The sequence below is a fragment of the Phalacrocorax carbo genome, chromosome 7, assembly GCF_963921805.1.
Source record: "Phalacrocorax carbo chromosome 7, bPhaCar2.1, whole genome shotgun sequence".
In the NCBI taxonomy this organism is placed as follows: Eukaryota; Metazoa; Chordata; class Aves; order Suliformes; family Phalacrocoracidae; genus Phalacrocorax; species Phalacrocorax carbo.
Window position 1 is genome coordinate 39,115,747 of NC_087519.1, and position 20,197 is coordinate 39,135,943.

The window sequence follows — 20,197 nt, forward strand, 5'->3', positions numbered from 1 at the left end:
TTTTTTCAAATAAATGGGCGTAACATGACTTAAGATGTGTATGTAGGAACGACTGATGGATTGTGACCTCCTCCTTTTGGACAGGGGCAGACATAATTCTGCACTAGAAAAAGCCAGCTAGCATCTGCACTGACCGGTCAGATGAGCCAAAAATCTCTGCTCAAAACACCTCTTTGAGGGGAGTAGGTGGAAATCAGTGGGTCTGGTCCAGTCCTATGAGGATGGTAGCCCACACATAGCCATGAGGAAGACCCAACTCTTAGTCTCAATTCTGGTCAAAAGGAAGGGCCTCTTCCACAGGCACATGAAAACAGGCCAGTGTTGCTATACCAAGGTGTTTAATGGGAGCTTTTTTTTCCATTGTAAACTTCACATGAACGATTAAGGTAATAAGAGCCTACATAAAGAGAAACATGCTGCCCATTGGGCCTCTGAAAGGGGTAAGAAACAAAACAGCATATGCTTCTTTGCAACAGAAAATCTTTATTGGAATGATACCCAAAGGATCCAGACTTCTGTGCCTGTCCTCCCCCAAACCTACTGTGTATGCTGACGAGACACGACAAGGAACAGCTCTGGCTCAGCAAGCTGAGGCAGGCAGCCCTGAGCCCTTCACGTTACACTCAGTCTGCCTTCCTGTCCAAACAGCGGGTGTTAGGTCATCACAGACCTGCTCATAGGAGGCGACAGGAAACCCAGACACCTCTGTGAGCAATGTCTGCAGATGTGGGCAGAGACCCAAGCTCGGGGGAACTGAGTTAGTGTTTGGTGCCTCAGGGGACCTCGTGAGAAGGGGAAGAGTGTACAGTGGCAGCAGACTGAATGGCACACATAGGACAGCAAGGAAAGTTGGGAAGCATCTTCCAAGTGGCAGATCACAGTAGGTTAAACCTGGAAGGAAGGAACAGTGGAGAGTGGTAGTGGGCTACCAACTACTGTCATGGTCCCTGTTAGACTTGGCTGTGGTGTGGTCATAGAGGATGGCATCCAACTTAGCAGCATGATGAGAGAACAGAACAAACCCTTAACACATAACCAAGCAAGGCAGTTTGGGGAAGGGCTCATCTTCATCCTCCAGTCCTGGCAAGCCTTCAGATGCAGTATTTCCAAAAGCAGGCTGGGAAGGGATACAAGAGAAGGATATTAGCATCCAAGGGACTTTTTCCAGCTTCCCACTCTAGCCCTGGAGTGGGTTTCAAAAGCCCCAAGTCTTGAGAGCGCTGGGGTGTGAGGCCAGCGTTGAGGTTCCCAGGCACATCTCAATAACCAGCTTTGACTTCACATGACACTTCTAGAAGGTGTTTCTTTTAGCTGCTTATAGTGTAAATAAGGGGTCTAAAAGTTGTTTCTGTGTTGTTTGATTTATAAGGGTTTGCTTTTCCTTTTGCTCTACTTCAGCAATATCAGGAATCAGCTGTTTCTTTCCTGTTTACTGGCCGGCAGTTTTGCTCCCTCAGCAGTGTATGCAGGGTTTTTCACCTGTGGCTGACTGGAAGAGCAGGATACTGACTTTGAGAGACCAGATCTGATCCTTACAGTTTTTTTAAAAACCCAGTCACTCTATCACTCTGCAGCTAACTGACCTCCAAACAACATTGATCTCTGTGAGATCTTCTAAGAAGACTAGATTAGGCAAGGATGCATGTTTTGGTGTTGGAAAAAATAGCTGTATCACCAGCATGCCCTGTTCTTTGAATCCTGAGTGAGTCTCCTAATGTCAAGTATGAGAAGAGATTTCTACCTCATTTTTGAAAGCAGGATCTTGGGAGAAAGCTTCTCCCAAGCAGTGCTTCTCTCAGCATTGCTCATGCTGAGACATGAGCTCCCCCCAGACTGGAAGGACTTTAGATGAAGACAAAGATCCTCTGCTTTAATTTCTGGCAGAATCTGATTTAATCCTGGCAGAGGGGAGTAGTTTTATCTACCTTTGAACCTCCCAGACTGGTGGGGGCATGAATTAGATTAGTCAAATTAATGATAGCCTCCAGGGTTGCTCAGAAATTGCAGATCGTCTAAGGATCACCTAAGCACTTAAGCAAGCCTTGCATAGCGGGATTTTCTCTTGGCTGTCTGGCAGGTTGTCAGCTTACACAAGCACAGAGCATGTGGGGTAAGGGCAGAACTAGCTCTTTTGTTTTTAGGACGGATCTGTCATCAGTGACTTCTGGTCTACAGCTGCCACTGCTTTGTAGAGGAATCCACTGAAAGCCAGCATGAACAGCTTTGGCCATGTGCTTGTCAGGGGCAGCCTTGCAGTAGCATACACTCCTGAGTCACTGGATACAGACTGGACAAATCTCGAGACCAACCGGGGGACCTGCCAGATCTTGGTTCCCTGCATCCTTTGTTGATTTCCACATCTTTTTTAGATGCTTTTCAGCAGCACAAACAAGTGCTCCTTCTTCCTCTGTAGGGAGACAGTGACCTTGGCAGAGGGGAATGCATGCAGTCCACATGCCTCATTATGCCTTCAGCACTAGCTTTGTGCCCAGAGCAAAGCGATGGGTACACTGTGGGGACACGTTCATAGAGAACTCACCCCCTCCAGGACAAGCACTTATTGCTCATATAACCCCGTATTTGTCTCTGAAAAGAGGGATGTGACACTGACGGCCTCCAGTGAAGTCCTGGGTGTGCAGACCCAGTGTATCTGCCCTGAGAGCAGACAGAGCTGGGTACACAGTTTTCAGCAGCTGCCAAACCAGTCAGCCATTAACAAGAGAGGGCAAGGACTGCTAGAAAAGCTGCCAACCTGTTTTTCACTGTATATGGGGCATGTTCACTGTCGGTGTCTTTGCTGCAGAAAGGAAGCCCTGGAGATGAGAGCTGGTCAGGATGGCTGCAGGGTTCTAACCTAAAACCTACCACGTTTTTTGGGCTGGGATGCTGAGAGACTTTCCAAGGCATAGGCCACCTCTGACCCTTCCTCAGTTGAGAGCTGATCCTTCAACTTCTCCAGCTGTTTAAAAACAAACACAGCAGTAAACAAATGTCCCATCATAAGGAGCTCCACGGTATACTGGCAAGCACAGGGTGGCTCAGATACAGAAGGAACAGGCACCCTGGCTGACAGCGTCACTGGGGTGGACAGGGTTTTCCCTGGAGCAGCACCATTCCAGAAGGATCTGCCTTTGGAGCACTCACACCTCCTCATGTCCTCCTCCATTAAGCTGCTTGTCTGGTGGCAGCAGTGCTGCGTTCAAAGTCTCTGCTCTTCCCCACCACCCCAGGGTGCAAAACCCTGTGGAGAGGAGGCAGTGTAGAAGGATATCGCACCACTAAGAGTCAAGTCAGTACTGGGGCAGGAGGTCTCCAGCCATCCACCCACTGCAGCAGAGAACATTGCTTCTCCATTGCTCTGGGCTGTCCCTGCCCTCCCTTCACCCCCAGCTCTTGCTAATGTCCCTTGTTTATAATGTGGAAAGTCCACAATATTTCTTGTCCATCAGTAGCTACAGGAACATCTACGGCCATGATCTAGACTTCTGTTCTGGCAGTATTGTTCCCAGGAAGCCAGAGCTTACTGTCCCTCAGCACTGGAGCGAGGGACTTGGGTAGGGTCTGGCAGTCTCTTGTCTGGCATGTCACACTGTGTTTTTTCAGTCTGAAGTGAAAAGTACTAAGTGGAACCCAGCAGAACCTCCAGGACCTATGCCAACAGCTGAACCTGGCCTGAGAAAGTGTAAAAGGGCCTTCCACTGCTTGTGGGGTTTGGGCCACAGTGGGACCCACGTCAAGGTTGCTGCACACATTTCCCTATTCCTGGAAGCTCAGTGTAGGATGGGGCTTCCTCTTGCTATCTCTGTGTGTGTGCACTCTGCACAGTCCAGCAGGGCTCTGACCCTGGGTGGGGCCTCCCTTCCTAGTAAAGAACCCGAACAAAAATCAGTCTGGATTAGGTGTGCAATGGCTATCCCTCTAGCTTCAACCCATCATCAGATGCAGCCAGCTGATGCAATGCCTAGGAAAGCAGCAAGACCTCCCCTTCTCCCTCCCATTTCTTCCATGGAGATTTCCTTTGGTATCTATTTTTTTCCTGGCTTAGCCTTCACTGGCCTTTCACTGGTGGCAGAGGCAGGAGCTGCCTCAGCCTTCATTGCACTAGTGTGTAGCTTTGCTCTCTTTTTATCTTTTCCAGCTAGTGCAGCTTTTTAGCCCAAGTTCTGCTTTTTACTTTGTGTGATACATGCTTACATTATAGCAGCAGAATGAAGAGTAGCAGGATGTAAAGGTAGAAGACTAGGACATAAAGAAAATATGCACAGTTGTTTAGCTATTCATGCGAGAGTATGCGGATACGTGTCCGTGCATTTATTCCTCTCACCTGTTCAAGCTCTTCAAATTTCTTTGCCAGCTCCCAGTCTGCAAGAACAGAGAGAGTAACATCAGTATCTGCATTGCTTCCCAAAGGTCAAATCCAAAGCCGTTTCTTCATTTATCCTCTTCAGTAGTTGACAAAAAAAAAGACCTAATTATAATTTATCATTATCCTGATAGTGATCTCCAAAGCTATGGTAGCAGAAACAGTGACATAAAATCAGGCTTCCTCTGCTGAATTCTATGAGACTTTACCCTAATCCTTCATTATGAGGGAGGCTGCTTTATTGTTCACCATGCTCTAGGGGTATTGGCCCAACAAGGTCATGTACTGTGTGATACCAACTCAGGTGAACCTCTTTGCTGCTCTTTAATTTTCAGCCTGATGATAACAGCAAATCCCTCACGCCGGCTTTGCTGTCACTGGCCTTTTATATGAACCTCCACTGCTTCCTTTAAGACTTGTTTACCCATACATCCCCCATACAGGCAGAAGTCAGAAGACACAGATTTAGCCTAGCAAACTTACTGCTTTGTACACGAAAAGTAACATAGCAGTGACTGCACAGGTTTTGTGCTTCTAAATGTTAGGAGAGCACAGGGGCCTGGGGACCAGCTTCATAGATCAGACATAGAGATCTCAAGGCTGAGCAGTACTGTGCTAGACGGTCAAAAAATGATGCAGAGGGGTGAACGAGCTGCCCTGAGATACCCCATCCAGGAGAAAGGGAAAGTTAGGTGCCTATCAACGGAATCTAAAACCACCGGCTGAACTGGGAAGGGCCTGGACTAACAATAGGGAAATCTGCAGGGAGGGATGGGGGATTTCAATCTCACTCCTCCTGAGGACTGAGGACTTATTCCAGATGCAAACTGATGTCACAGACAGTTGTTTTTTTTTAATAAGCTAGATGAAACAACAGAAAACACAATGAAAAAACAAGCTCAGTCAAAACCGATGACTGGACTACAGTAAGTTCTCCTGGGAAGGAAATGCAAAGTGATCAGCTGGTTTTAAGTGCCAGTTTGGGAAAAAAAATGCACTAAAATAAGCAGAAGAGCCAGGAAAGAGCTAAAGAATGTCTCTGCTGGGCCCCACAAGAAAGCCAAAAGGCAGCCCTGGAGCTGCCTCCTTTGTCTGCAGCAGGCATTGGTCTGCATCTCCAACGGGATTTAGGACATAATTCCCCCTGACTTCAGATAAGACCAGCACACAGACATATCGCCAGACTTGGGCTTTTTTTTTAAAAATGTTTGAAACTGAACAAGAGGGTGCCAAAAAAGAGCTTACTGCTTTCTCAGTTTCTCCTTTACTTCAACTGAAAAATCCTGAATATTTTCTGACAGATATTCATCCAACAGAAAAAGCAGCAGTCCCTAAGCAATTCCATTACATCAGGGCTTGGTTTGAGAGATGGGATGGGGATGGGGATGGGCTGGGAGTTAGGCGGTGAGGGCTCTGTTCCTGGCACTGCCAGCAATGACCTCAGGCAGATTCCTCTCAAGCAAGTTTTTACATATCCATAAGGCAGAGACATCCAGGCCTGCATATCTACAAGTGAAAAGTGCCACTTAAGAGATTATTATTATTAATATTACTATTGTTGTTATTATACACATTTTTACCTCTTTCAGAGTTCCAAGTGCCTATATTGGCTCGACTTTCTGCAAACCGTAAGCTCGGCCAATGACTGCTATGAATAGAAAATGAACAGTGGTCGAAATTTGGAACAGATTATCTCAGGCAGGAGGAAGGAAGTTAATTTATGGATGAAGCCTTGAGAAACTGCCTGCTGTAAATCCTCTGTCTGTGCTCTGCTCAGAGATTCATTATATTCAATTGTCTGGCATAAAATGCAGCCTTTCCTCTAGGAGTAATAAGTGCAATAATCCATAAACCAATCATAAAAATGTTATTTCTTGAATGCATCCCCTTTGCAAGAAGAATGCCTTTGTTAGTATAAGGACTTGATTTATTTGTGTTTATTTGTCCCAGGATTGTTTAACCACTGCCTCACTGCATTAACAAGGGGCTGGGGAAAAGCACTGAGTGATTTTGACGAATGGATTTTCATAACAGCATTTTTGCTGGGCCCCGTTCTCAGCTGTCTTCACTGGGAAGGGCAGATTCTTGCCCTGGGACCAACACATACGGCCCAAACCCTCCCCTGGCTGTGGTGGCTGTGGGAATTACTGACCCCTGTAATCCATATAGTGCTTGTAGTGTCTGTGCGTAGTAGCATGGAAAGCCCAAGTTTCTCTGCAGCAGGTCTGAGTTAGGAGGCTGTTGCAACATGCGGGTGGCTTTAAATTTGGTGCCTGTTCACACAGCACAGACAGGAAAGGCCTCCACGTGGCTCATCTTTGGCCTCTCTGCTGTGTGGGAAAAGTCTGTTGTCTCAACCTCTTGCAGCAGGAGCAGGGGCTCAGGCTCAGACGGGAGCTCCCACCACTGTTGTCCCAACCTACACCTGACCCCAAGGGATCTCAGCAACATGATCTCTGCAAAATCTTGATGCCGCTCCACTGCCCTATGTGCTCACAAGATACTGCTGGTTTTAGCAGGCAAGCAAGACACCGAGCTGTTTCTCAAAAGCACATGCAGCTGTATGGGGTGTGGGTTGGGGAGGTGACCCCCAAGGCTATCCCATGCCCCAGGTGCAGTACACAACGTCTCAGGGATAGCAGGGCCCCAGGGTCTCAGCAGTATTTCTTCTTGTTATTAGTTATGTACTCACACACTCCCTTGGCAGCTCAGTGTTGAATGTCTGAGGATCTAGGATGCATGGGTTTGGGCAGCTTTACATCATAGTGCAAAAGCAGGTCCAAGACCCCCATGATGTGGAACACCTGACATTAATCACATGTAGGCACCATACTGTGTACTTCCACTTTCTGACCAGTCAGAATTTCTGAGGAACTGGAGGAGCAGGTTGCTTATATTAATGCAAACACAAATTCCAGAAGCTGAGATCTCCATTTCCCTTTGCTTACCAATATTTTCTGGTCTCTGCCATGCAAGCTTCTTATTAAGAAGGAGAGTCAGCAGGGTGTCCTCATGATTTGAGTCTCCTCTCTCCGGAAGCACTCGGTTCTCTGTAGCACATAAAACACACTTTTCTAATGACAAAAAGGATGGACCCTCCAGCCCCCAATATTAAAAGAAAATTAAGAAGGCTAAGAAGTGGAAGGAAAATGTCTCCCGTCAGCATTTTGTCACTGTGGAAGGAGCTTGGGGGAAGAGGAAGATGTGTGAGCACAGAATGTCCACACAGTGAGGGCTGTGCAGTGAAAGGGTGCAGGACGGGGGAGCCCGCCCTGCCAGCTCTGGGCTGCTGGCCAGTCTCTCTGCAGCCGCATCAGCATGGCTGGCTGCAGAGAGCTGGAGACACCACCTTGATTTAGACAGTCCTGACCTCTTCTCTAAGGCAGATATAGCAGATGCCTCTGCAAAGCCAGACAGCAACCCACGAGAGCCTCTCTTCTCAAAACTGCAGGTGCTCCCCCCTCACCCATCCATCTTCCCAGGGCTGATAGAGGTGAGAACTTGTTCCTCATGATGGCTGATGTGTGGGTAACATAGCTGAAAAGCCCTGCAGCCCTGTAGTCTATTCTTGCACTCACTCAGCCGTGGGGCTGCGTTATCTGATTGCCAGTGGTATTAAAGAATGTCTCCTGAACAGAGCCAAAGCGTGGAGAAGCTCAAAGAGAGCTGCTTTATCCCCAAGGAAGCCTCTTACTGTAGCTGTAGGCCATGCAGAATTTTTCTGTTTTCTGGGAAAAAGCCTCCCCAAGCTGTTGTCCTAAAGCAGTTTGGGCCTCTCTATAAGGACCCTTTTGGGAACTTTCTCAGTGGTTTAGCTTTAGTGGTTGTGGCTATGCCCTCAAATGAATGGTTGTGAAGCTCAAGGGTTCAGCAGAAACCAACAGACGTGGGGAATGGGACTAATCAGAGCTCTGAAGGCTCTCAGACCCTCCCAGCTCTTCTGAGCAGATTTCCAGGATCATCTGAAACTTGAATGTTTCATTCATTTTTGAGAATGATAGAATGGGAGCCAGACTTTACAGGGAGAATGACCATTCCCCAAAATCTTTGGTCTGAACACCTCTGCCGCACACCCAGACCCTGAAAAGCACTAGAAGATGCCTACAGTATACATGGAAAATGAAAAAAAAAGATGCAGTGATGCTCATTTTCTCTTCTTCCAGCATCTTTAGGATTTCTGCTCACTCCCTTCAAGGAATTAAGAAAGGAGAAAATGGTCTCGTATAGCCATCAGCCCTACATATCTGTGATGGCATGAGTGCAATTATTTTTGCTACGCATGAGACAAAACATTGTACCAGATGAGCCTCAAGGATGCTCAAGAGTATGTGGGAATTAGCTCCATTAGCCAAAGTCACATAAATCTGCAGAAGCAGAGAGACCCTGGCAAAGTGCTGCTCCAGGTATTTGCCCGGACTCAACCCTGCCTCATGCTGCGGCTGAAGCTGCTGGTCCTGATTGTGATCTCTAGAAATAAACCCGAGGGATGTAGCAGAGCTACACGCTGTGTAAAACTTGCAGTTAGCATGGAGTGCTATAAACCTCGTTCCTACGTCTGAAAGACAGTTATGATTTTAAAATAGCTACTTTTAGTCATTTGGGGGATTTGCTACAGAAAAAAACCACTATAAACACTCTAGTAAAAAATAAACAGAAGCAGTATTTAGATAGAGTGGCCTCAAGAATGTTTTGGTTGTCATTACAAAAATAAATAGGTGATATAACAGGAAAAGTAATATGAAATGTGATGTTATTTTCAAGCCTATATATAGCTGCTTTTTTTTTTCTACTGCCAAGTCTCTTTAAGAAAGAAGATTAATGATTGACATTTCCCTGCGGAATAAGTTCAAGCTAAGATTAAATTAAATTATGGGAAAAGAACACATAAAGAAGTTTTGTGAATAAAAAAAGTTCAGCAGCACCCTACTACTGACATTTATGAGCTGTCAAATCTCATATGGTGCATACTGGAATTGCTACTCTTTGATATTTTAATGTTTTTTCCTTGGAAATTTTCTTTTGAGAAAAAAAGAGCTACCCTTACCAGTTTTCACCAGATCTGATATTTTTACTGATTAGCAGAATGTGTCATACGACCAGCTGCAGACCAGAAGGACAGCTTTAGCTCATGCTAATATGAACAAGTCTCTGGGTAGCCCATCTTAACTGATTGTTTAGTATAGCTCAGGGTTCATTTTATTTTCTTTCACAGATAAGCAAGTGTTGCATGGCCATGCCAAGCAGCAAAGCAGAGCAAAAAGATACCCACCTACCTGTGTCATCTATCTGTATTCCAGCTTACCTTGTAGTAAAAAAGGCTCTCCATGTGTAGATGGGACATACACAGTCATGGTCAAGATGGTTAGCACTCCAAGGGACAGCTGGATAGACCACATCTTCTCCATGTTCCCACCACCCAAAAGCATTCTTCCTTCAGGCACGGTGGAGGACTTCAATGCAACCCAGTGCCAGATGAGCTCACTTTTAAGAGGCAGTGGATGTGCCGTGATTGCAAATGGCCTTTGGAGGAGGGGAGAAAAATATCTCTTGAGATATAATTCAACCTGTCAATATGATTCACTCCTTTGGGAGTGGACAGAACAACCCAGTAACAGACGTCAGATGGAACCTGTTCAATATATCTCATATCAGACTGATCTAATGAATTCTGATGTTCCCACCGGCATGCACTGTCCACGCACGTCAATATACATTCCATACATAGATATATAAAAAATATTTTTTTAGGGCTGCTGCTTTAATGGAGTTCAGACATGAGGACTCCCACATTAGCAAGGAAGATTTGTCTAACGTACAAGTTGCCGCATGTCACCAGTTTGGACAGAATCAGGTTAATGGGTTTTTGTAATTTATCATCTCACTTCCTAGTGCCTATATTAATTAATGTGAGATATAATGAGTGCTGAAGTGGTGGAAATTGGGGGGGAGAGTTCTTTTCATTTAACTGATTGGAGGATGTTCAGCGTTTCTTGCTCACTGTGATTTATGTCTTTGTCAACGGGAAAGGCATCACACCCTATTTTGGGATTGTGTCTGAGTGGGGGAGTGCAAATTTGGCAACAGATATGGAATACATCAAAGATGGGCAACTGTCTTCAGTTTTTTCTTGGGGAAAAAAAGAAGTGGAAGGTCAGGTGCTGGTTCTGGCTGCACAGCCATATTTTATTAGTTTAGAGCAAAATATTGAGGCAGACAGCATATATTCCATGCCTTCTCAGGTCATGACTACATCTTGGTTTGGCTTCTATTTGCTGCCTGTCCATCACTATTGATCAGGGACCTGCTAGTAATTTTCTATTACAACCTTACCAAGAAAAATGTTGTAATAGTAACAGCTCTAAACTTTGTTCTTCACTTCTGCTTCTTCTGCAGGACTGAATCATCTCTACTACACTTTGGCCAAGCTCTGACTTGTACATACTCCTAGTGACTCACCTCGTGTGCTTTTTTGACACCACATCATGCCAGATTACCCAACATAGCTTCATCTGATGGTACCTACACTTCATCTTAACTAAATGACAATACCATTTCCATGTTTGGGCTTTTGGCTTCTGGACCCCTGCTCTCCCTACAACTTGCTGTTTACCTTGGATAGCTATAGGGTGACTAGCCTTTTATTATCCCTTTTAATATTTACTTTTTACTAAAAACTGGGTGGGGAGAGGCTCAGGGTTTTTTTGTAAGAAATGCCTTTGAAAATGAATGTGATGCTTCCATTAAGGAATACTTCTCTACCGAGGAAATACTCCAGAATCTTCCCTGCAGATAAAATATGTACAAATAAACCAAACATGTCTTTTCTCTCACTCTTGTGAACCAGTGATCAACCAGCTGAAGTACTCCCCTTTCCTTCTTCACAAAGTTCTGTTTGGACACCTAAGTCCTAGGCCACACTCTGCCAGCCACCTCTGTCTCCCTAAGCTGCTGGTTGCAGGCTGATCAGTAGTGACCAGCCCCCATGAAGCAGAGGCCATAATTTGATGAGCACCACCTTGCACAGGAGTCCAGGGTGGAAAATAGTTGCTCTGACTCAAAACCATATTCTTAGGAGAAGACCAAGTCTGGTTTTACTTGGTGTTAAAGGTCTTTCCAGGTCCCTACTAGACTGTCCTGAGACCTGCTGTGAAATTGGGTTTGCCTAGATAGAGATGGTGGTTTTCCCTGTCTCATCAAAGTCTATGCAGAATCCATAGATCTCAGAATGTTTTTTCCTACCCTTGGCTGTGAGGCATCATGGGCTATTGGCAAGGTCTTTCAGGAAGATGAGCTATTCCCTGGGATTTCCTCTTTCACTGTGTACAAACTTCAGTTCAGGGTCACTGCTACAGTTCAGCCCTGAAAGCAACTAACATATACAGCGTGCCAGTCCTTTCTAGTGAGGGCTGTAGTGAAGGTGAAGGTGAAGGACTGACATTCTACATTTACATGCTAGAAGGGAGATTACTGGATGCAGTGAGCAGGTGGGTGGAGAGATGCCTGACAGCCGCTGCCAGACGCTAGTGGACTTTTTGCATTTGTTGCCATTATGAGAGGACTGATTTGAAGTGTTGGGCTTCTGTAAGACTGCCACTGGAAAATTCCTTTGCTTTTAGCCCAGCTACCTGGGTGTTGGAAATACTATAGAATTTTATTGTTCTTACATATTTTATTCTTCACAGAAAAAACTACATAATCTCCATATTCTCCCCATTACTTCACTCAGCACTTGTGTCTAGAGCTCAGAGACAGCGAGAACATGAAGATGGGAGCTTCACCTCTACCTCCCGTGGTCCTAGTCTGTCTAAGCCTCTTCATGTAGAAGTTTCTCTTTTCATGAAGCTATGCAGACTTCAGGTAATGAAACACAATCAAACTGGAAAATTTACACGGGTGGACAAACCCAACAAATCCAAAGGGCAGGAATGGAGAATACTTGGCAGCTGAGATGCCACTAAACTCAGCTGTGCCAGCTCTGAGAGGGAGAGAGATGAGTACATGTGTCAGGGCCCTGAGGGTGTTAACAGTCCTGAGCAGCCTCAGGTGGGACCTCCACCCACCCTCTCTGCCCATAGGCTGAGAAGCCCCATTTCAGCTCAGCCCTGGACCACCTCTGTTTCTGCTTGAGCTATGTTGGAGGAATGCTTCTCTGCAGCTCAGTTATATCTTTGTCTGCCCATGGTCCCTACTGTCTGGACCTAGACCTGCAGGTTGACTTCCTTCCTTGACCTCAGACATATTCCATCAGTGTGGACCTGTCTGGTGTTCAGAGGGCTGTGTTTGACTCTGGTTAGTACCATCAGGCCTGATTCTGACTAGTGGATTGGCTTACAGCTTGACCCTGGATCTGCCCCATCATCATGGGCTTCCCTGATCATTGGGACTCTTGACTGAATCTGACTGCTGTCTCTGGGTCTGCCCTGCTTGCACCCCTTGGGATAGGTCCCTGTCCTGCTGGCAGCATCACTACATTTGGCTCCCTGTTCCCTAGGAAGCAGCTGGCCCTTGCTGCTCTTGGACATCTTCTTCCTCAAAATGTTCAGCTTCTTTCTGTGCAGACACTCCTCTCTCTGCCAGGTAGACTAGTAGATCTTGGAGCAGTGAAGGCTTTCAGGTGTGTTGTATAAACTCCCAACTTCTCTGAAGTCACTCTGGGCTTTCCTGTTAACTCTAATGAAGCTAGGACTGCCTCTAGAAGAGATGCAGTCCCCAAACAACCTAACCTTAGTTTAACCCCAAACCAGTAATACTTAGTCTTTCAGAGTAAGCATCAGACAAGGGGAATGCAATATGGGTTTTGGGTGGCTTGTAAGATGCAGGAGGCAGTGCTGAGCTGCTGAAAGCAGGAGAACATGAAAGTGCTACTTTCCAGAGCCAGCTTGGAGTGGCATGTTTCCAAACCACTTTGTATGCTGTACATTTGGGGTTTGGAGAGAGGAAGGATACTTTTTTCTTTTCCAGAGCTTCCTGAGGATTCATGAAAATATCATATGTGTCATGTATTTCAGGTGAGCCTCAACAGCATCCACAGGCTTTGCTGTGGTCTTATGGTCTCCACTTAACCATGGTTTTCTTGGTCCCAAAGCAAACAACCTGCTGTGGGAGGACCTGTCAGGGAAGAGCCTTTACTTAAGGTTGGGAGAAAGGGCATATGAAGTGTCCTGCAACCTCTGCACCAAGGATGGGACCTGGCCACAACTAGGTAGTCTCACCTGGTAGAGACAGGATTTTATACTGTGCAGTACATATGGGGAGACTCACGTATCGCAGTTTTCTTGCCTAGAGTGTTTCTAAGAATAAGATGAGAGTGGAGAATTACAAAAAAAATCAGAAATGAGAAGGGGACATGCCTTGTAGAGGGAAAGGCAGGTTGGGGTCTTGACAGCCCCAACAAAGCAGGTAGAAGTTGGTGAGCTTTTAGAAGGCAAGAAAGGGGAGCTGCCCTCACAGCAGAGGTGAAGTGAGCTTCATATGCAATGTCAGAAATGCAGGAGTCGTCTTGCTCCCCATCCTAGGCAGGGACTTACAGTGCACCCCTGCAACCCACTGTGTGTCCCTGTCACCACTTTCCATTCACATGTCCAACAGTTTCCGTCTTCTGTAGCCAAGACCCTTCCACAGTGTCTGTCTTTCTTGCCTGTATCACCATTACAGACCTGACACCATTTGTCTCTTCTGTCTAAATTCCTATTACATCTATGTGGCCTCTGTGTCTCCAGCTGTGTTTCACCTGATAGGAATCAGAGTAGAAGGTGCTGAAAACCACCATGTCCTCTTCAGCGTTACACATTTCATATCTGATTTCTCCTCTGCCTGTGTCATTTCTACCCTGGGTGACCCTGAGAGAACAAAACCCACTCCAGTCCCATTATTTAAAGTACCACTGGAAGGCGCTCAGATACTCTGCTGATGTGTGGTGCAAAGTCCCTGACAGAGCAGCTTGGCTGTGCAGAAAGGAATTAAAATCATGTGCACGTAAGCCAGGAGAGCAGCCCCCCTCAGAGCTCCGTGAGAGGAGGGAGTACATAATGGGAGGGAGATGTAGTTATGAGATTCTCTGTTCCTTAGGGGACCGTTAAAACCAGTCAATATTTATGAAGCTTTTAGTCTGACTCATGCAATTTGTTCCTCCTTCTATGCGCTTGTCTTTGGGACTCAGCTGTTGCTTGGCCTGTTACTGACATAAAATTAGATGTTATGGTTTAACTGTCTCCTTGCTTAGAGAAAAAAAAGGGAAAGGTCCAAGGTAGAGTGTAAAGCATCTCAAGTTGTCACCTCACTGCAAGTAACCAAGGGAGCACACAGGGAAGCATCACCGGCTCCCATCAGTTGGGCATTGTACTAAAAGGAAGCAGTTCCTATGGTTAAGACAGTGGAGGGGAAGAAGTGCAGCTGGGATGCCTGCCTGGATTTCACATCCGCTCTGGGGGCTGTTAGGAAACCATTCAGCTTCTTAGAGAATGAGCCAGCTCCAAAGTGTCTTCCTGGAGCAAGGGCCTGAAAGAGTAATGCAGGAATGTGAAAGCATGGGATGTGGGAGGAGGCAGTCGTGGTATCATTCTCCCCTTTGCTTCATAATCCTGAGCTGAAGTACCTCCCCATAGATCAGATCTCAGTCTCCCATCCTACTAACCAGGGGTTACTTGGTTGAGGTTTCTGGTGAGGAGAAGAGGGCAATTTAGAAAACCTTTCTGCTTTGAAATGTGCTGTGACCTGCTGGTCTCAAAGTAATTTTCAGTGATGGTCCTGAATGGTAGATATTGGTGTGGCTGTGGAAGGACTAACCTGACCCCTGTGCCAGGAGAGTGTCCTGAAGAGCCATAATCTGGAATGACCTGGTATACTGTCAGATTTACCCTGAGCTTTATCCCACTCTGTTCTGACTCACCTGCAGGCCCTGAGTCCATCCTGGATGATGAGTGTGAGCAGTGCCCCTGAACTTAGGAGGGACACACTAAGTGATGCTGTGGGGTGTCCTTGCAAGAGTAGCATCACCCTACGGAACCTAGTCTTCCTAAGCCCCCAGTAAAGGCAGGGAAGTAGTAAGGCTGACAGTGATTTGGAGCAGGAGCCTGCCTGGTTTTCTGCAGAACCTCTTCCGTCTGCATAATTTATAGGACATTAGAGAACAGCCACTTGTGGAAATGGTAACTGAAGTAACAAAACAGTACATGGCCAACAAGAGGTGATTTCTAGAGCTGGGACTTGCCCTTGCTGTCACAAGCCCACTGCCCTGTCAGTAGTGGCAGACCTTGGCTCATTTATTCTTTCTAGAGGTTGGATATCAGTGGTCATTGTCATTTATCCTGTGAGCACACAAAGCCAGGAGGACCCAAAGTGGTGGTCTGGCATATAGCTTCTGATGGAGATTGCCACTACCTAGATGGAGAGGAAAAGTAAGGGAAACCAAGCATGAGATGTGTTATCTCTACTGAGTAGCAGCAGGCTGTGCTGGGCTGCCTGAGCTTGTCCCTAGGGACCTGATGCGTCTCCCCAGTGAGGTCAAGATCCTAGCTTGTTCACCAAAAATCTATATGTGCATATTAGTGTGGCACTTGGAATAGGCTAAATAGCCCGGCTTCTGGGTGAAACTGCCAGAGTAGCTGTGCTGGCTCTGGGGTAGCTTCTGCAGAGCTAGCACATCTCCACAGGGCACTGCCTGCCTGCGTGGAGTTCTGTCTTCAGAAAACCCTAGTCCCCTAGCGCTTCCAAGGCTGCTGTGGTGAGGCACTGTGTCCTCCAGATGATGCTGCAGCCATCAGCTGGTAAAATTTGCTGGCTGCTGTACAAGCTGACGTGGACTTGGTAGCTCCCAGTGTGACCACAGAGGAATGAGCTGCCCCTTGGTTTTTCTTGTTGCAGATGTTGGGCTGAAGATGCTCAGTGTTACCTACATGAAGGGCATCTGCAAGGATCATTTGGTGTGGTCAGCAACCATGGTATGGGAATGAGTGTGTGAGCCCATCTGTCTCTGAATGTTTCCCCTGAATTTTGCACACTTCCTTCTACTTTAATTAGCCACTCTCAGTAAGTCTAAATTGAATGTAGCTTGTACATGTACTACTTCGGGTAACATGGCCATATAGATACGGCTGGGTGATTTCCTGCTAAAAATGCTGGTTGGGGCACTTCTAAGGTTGTGGAGGTCAGCCTTGTCTGCCAACTTTCATGCTGTCGTTCCCCTTTCTCCTTCTTCCTCCTCTCAGTTCCCATCATCTGGCCTTTTGGTTTACTGAGAAATGGTACCCATTTTTTGGAAAACTCTCATTACAGTTGATCCAAGGAAGGGCTTAGAGAGTACACAGATTTGTTTTGTTTTAGGAAATTTGCAGAGACAACCATAATCCCTGCATTTCTGAGAGCCTGTCTTCTTACCTATCTTTTCATTTGCACCCAGAGCTGCTCACACTCTGGTAACTTCTGCACATGCAAAATAGTGTTCTGTTGAGTGAACACCAATGCTTGGTGGATGTAAACTTGCACAAAATCATGACTAGAAATGAGGGATCTAACTGACACTGTAGGACATATCCATCCCTCACCTTTTGGCCTGCTTGACACTGTGCAGCTTGGGAAACACGGCTGGCAGAAATGATAACACAGGATTTATTTTTTTTTTAACCAGAAAAGGATGAGCCAGTGGAAATTAAAAGAGGTGACTTTTGGGTAAATTTAGTAAAGTTTCAGAATGGAATATAGCAAACTCACTGCTAGGCGAGAACAGCACTGACTTCAGCCCCCACCAAACTCCCTCTAACAACATTGGTGTGCTGAAGTTTCATGTAGGAAGTAATGACTGAATAACAGAACAGGCCAAGGTGCTTCACCAGTCCCTGCCACTTTTGTTGTTGTTGTTGTTGTCATTATTATTATTATTATTATTATTATTATTATTATTATTATTATTATTATTATTATATCTCCATTGTGTGGGCTTGCAGGTAGCTCCCTGCAGAGCACTAAGTGAATCACAAATACCTGCTGCAAGGTGGGTCTGTTCTTCTGACCTGCAAGAGTAAAGGCAAGATGCACAGTGGATGAGGGAAGAAGAAAGTAACAAATATACAATTTCTAGTGTTACTCCTTGCTTTCATTGGTGAAGGAGATTTTTGGGAGGCACTTGGTCTCTTTTGCTGATGTGAAACTTAACACTGTTTCACTTGGGAAAAAAAATCACCAAAACTGCAACCCTCGCAAATGTATATGTAAAATTGCGGGCAGAGATACAGAGCTAATTTGCACCTTGCAGTTTCCAAGGTAGCCTATACAAACATCTGATCTGTGCATGTAACTGAGCATGGGTTCTCTCTCCAACTTGAAAGTCCACAAAAGCCCTTGTTCTGTATATGCACAGCTTGTGATTTTCCCAGTGCCCCTCATTATATTACATGTAAGCACAAGTTTAGTTTTCTCTTTGTTCATTCTTTGCAGTCACCCCGTTCATTACACCTGGTGTGCTTTATAATTCCTTAATCTTTGCAGACTCCTGCTCTCCTTGTCCTTCAGGGAGCCTGAATTCCCACAGGCACCATTTAGCTACCTATGGAAATTGCACACCTGCTTCTTGGTACTCCTTGCCAATGCTGTAATATTTGCTTCCTCTCATTGGCCTCTTCTGGCACAGGTCTTCAAACCTCTCTTAAAGTGCACCTTAGCTTAGAAAAGCAAGGAGGTTAATGACTGAAGTGGATCAAAGAGGAGAAAAACAAAAGCATGTGTCCCCAGCTCAGGTTAAAAGGAAGTTCAGTCCCCTGGCATCAGTCACCACTGACCCACAGGTTCTGGACATGGGTTTGTGCAGCACCTGGTATCATGAAGAACATCTAGAACCATTTTTTCCATCCCTTTGCGTTGACCATTAACTGATGCACACATGCCTGCCTGCAGGATCATTATCCTCTGTGTCTATTCCCACAGCAGCCTCATCAGCTGGAAGTTAGCCTTGCTGTCATTAAGGAAACTTTAACAAAGACTGTTCTGTTGAAAGTGAGCATCTTGATGAGGCCTAATTTATTTCACAGTTGTTGTTATCCTGTTGACCTAAAATGACAGCAGGACACTTGGCGATGTGCCCAGTTTATTTAAGAAGCAAGCACAAAATTGTCTCTTCTCGACTGCAGGAAGAGCTTAGCAGCGTAAGGCACTCCTAGCTCCTGGTCCCAATGCTCTACCCTGGTGTCACCAGGGTGACAATGTGGGTACATTCCAGGAGTGACATGTATGTGAGGGCAGGATCAGATGGCTGGGTGTAGGTAGGGGAAGTGCCCAGTACTGGGGCTCCCTGGGGTTTAAGACTTGTGTAGTGGCATGGTCCCAGCTGCAGTGCTATCTCTGAGCCCCTGCTCACAGCTGTCTGCCAGAGCACATTCCTTGCTGACTATGGTGTGCCTAGTACACAGGGTCTGCCACGGAGAGTGGCTGCTGGAAAGCACAGAGCCAAACAAGGTGACAGTGCAAAGACAAGGGGCCGGGGTCGCAGGTTACAGCAAGGGGAAGTCCACCTGGATATCAGGGGAAAAATCACAATGTGCAAAGAATGGAACAGGAGCTTAGAGAGTTGGTGTGATCACTAGCCTTGGAGATTTTCAAAACTCACCTGGGCAAGGCACTGAGCAACCTCATCAGATTTTGAAGCAGTCCTACTTTGAGCAGGGGGTTAGTCTAGAGCTCTGCAAATTACCTCCTGGGTGAAGTTACTCCATGACAGAAAAGTTAGGGGCGTGTGCTGTGCACTTCAGCTCAAACTCTGCATCAGCTTCCTAGTTGCTTTTGCCCCGGGAAATGAGATAGGCTTGTCTTCCAGTAGAAGCTCCTGTGAGATTAAGTACCTGCCTTTATAAAAGATTGAAGTGGCATCTTATTATCTTGGTTGGTCTTTCCAGCTGTATTGGGATTAATCTACCCACTGCAACATATACCATTTGTCAAGCTAGATGTTGTACAATTTGTGCAGGAAAAGCTGATGTCAGTCTGGCAGAACAGACAGACACCTTCCGTGCTTTTTGCCTAGAAGCAGCAGCTTTTAGACACAAGTAAGAGTCTAGAGGGTGATTTGATATCCACCACAATGAGAAGCCTTTTGTGAGCATAAGATGTGATGCTGCTGCAGTGCTAGCATTACATCAGTAACTCATTCCCTGGATCCTGTTTAGTTCCCTTTCATGCCCAGTCCCCCTGTGGCCATTTTGGGGTTTTTGTAGCTGTCTTTGAAAGAGCTTTGAAACCTTCTATAGCCTTCAAGTGATTCATGGCATCTTCCAATTCTCAGAGATTTCATCTGAATACATCTCAAAAATCAAGGAGAGGGAACTCCAATGTCAAGAATGCAAAAAAAAAAATGTTTTGTTTGGTGTGTAGGACCCTGCCTTAAGACACATGGTTTCGCTGGTGTTACTCCTCCCAGCCTTTCAGTGCTCTGACAGCTAGAGATGTTCCCCTCATTTCCAGTGCCAAGAAAATAATATCACTTGCACTGTCTGCCTGTAGTTTCCTTGGGTCTAGAAGAGCTCACCATCCAACTGCTATCACTGAGCTTCAATAGATCTTGCAAGAACAGATACATTTGCACAATTAAGGGACGCACAGGAAGGTATGAGGAGCCACATAATTTGTGTAGTAGAAACATGAACCCAGAAACCTCAGGAGCTACTGTGCTGTGACCCTGAGCATCAGGTACCAGGTCTTGCTTTAGTGAAGCTACAGATAGCCAGGCACATAGTTCTCCTTTAACAGCAGCCAAAGACACATCAGTCCAACATGGTATCTCTTGAATACAGTGCAGATTATGACTAATTTTTATTGCTCGCTTTGGATCTAGCCAATGTAATATGATAC

At 46.0% G+C, this 20,197-nt stretch overlaps 1 protein-coding gene across 1 annotated transcript; it reads right to left on the reverse strand.

Annotated features, from left to right (window-relative positions):
* Nucleotides 1-513: 513 nt before the first annotated feature.
* Nucleotides 514-9,806, reverse strand: UTS2B (urotensin 2B). Its single transcript, XM_009514621.2, has 5 exons — nucleotides 9,666-9,806; nucleotides 7,312-7,413; nucleotides 4,325-4,362; nucleotides 2,866-2,959; nucleotides 514-1,117 (listed from the first exon to the last, which is right to left on the reverse strand). The coding sequence occupies exons 1-5, from the start codon at nucleotides 9,787-9,789 to the stop codon at nucleotides 1,092-1,094; spliced, it is 384 nt and encodes a 127-aa protein (XP_009512916.1). The 5' UTR covers nucleotides 9,790-9,806; the 3' UTR covers nucleotides 514-1,091.
* Nucleotides 9,807-20,197: the final 10,391 nt, after the last annotated feature.

Bases quoted from the DNA above. Each gene is read 5' to 3' on its own strand.
- UTS2B (XM_009514621.2), bottom strand. From the start codon at position 9,789: ATGCTTTTGGGTGGTGGGAACATGGAGAAGATGTGGTCTATCCAGCTG. The intron at 2,960-4,324 runs GTGAGAGGAATA...GTTTTTAAACAG, and splicing joins AATTTGAAGAGCTTGAACAG to CTGGAGAAGTTGAAGGATCA. The intron at 1,118-2,865 runs GTAGGTTTTAGG...ATCCCTTCCCAG, and splicing joins ATCCCAGCCCAAAAAACGTG to CCTGCTTTTGGAAATACTGC.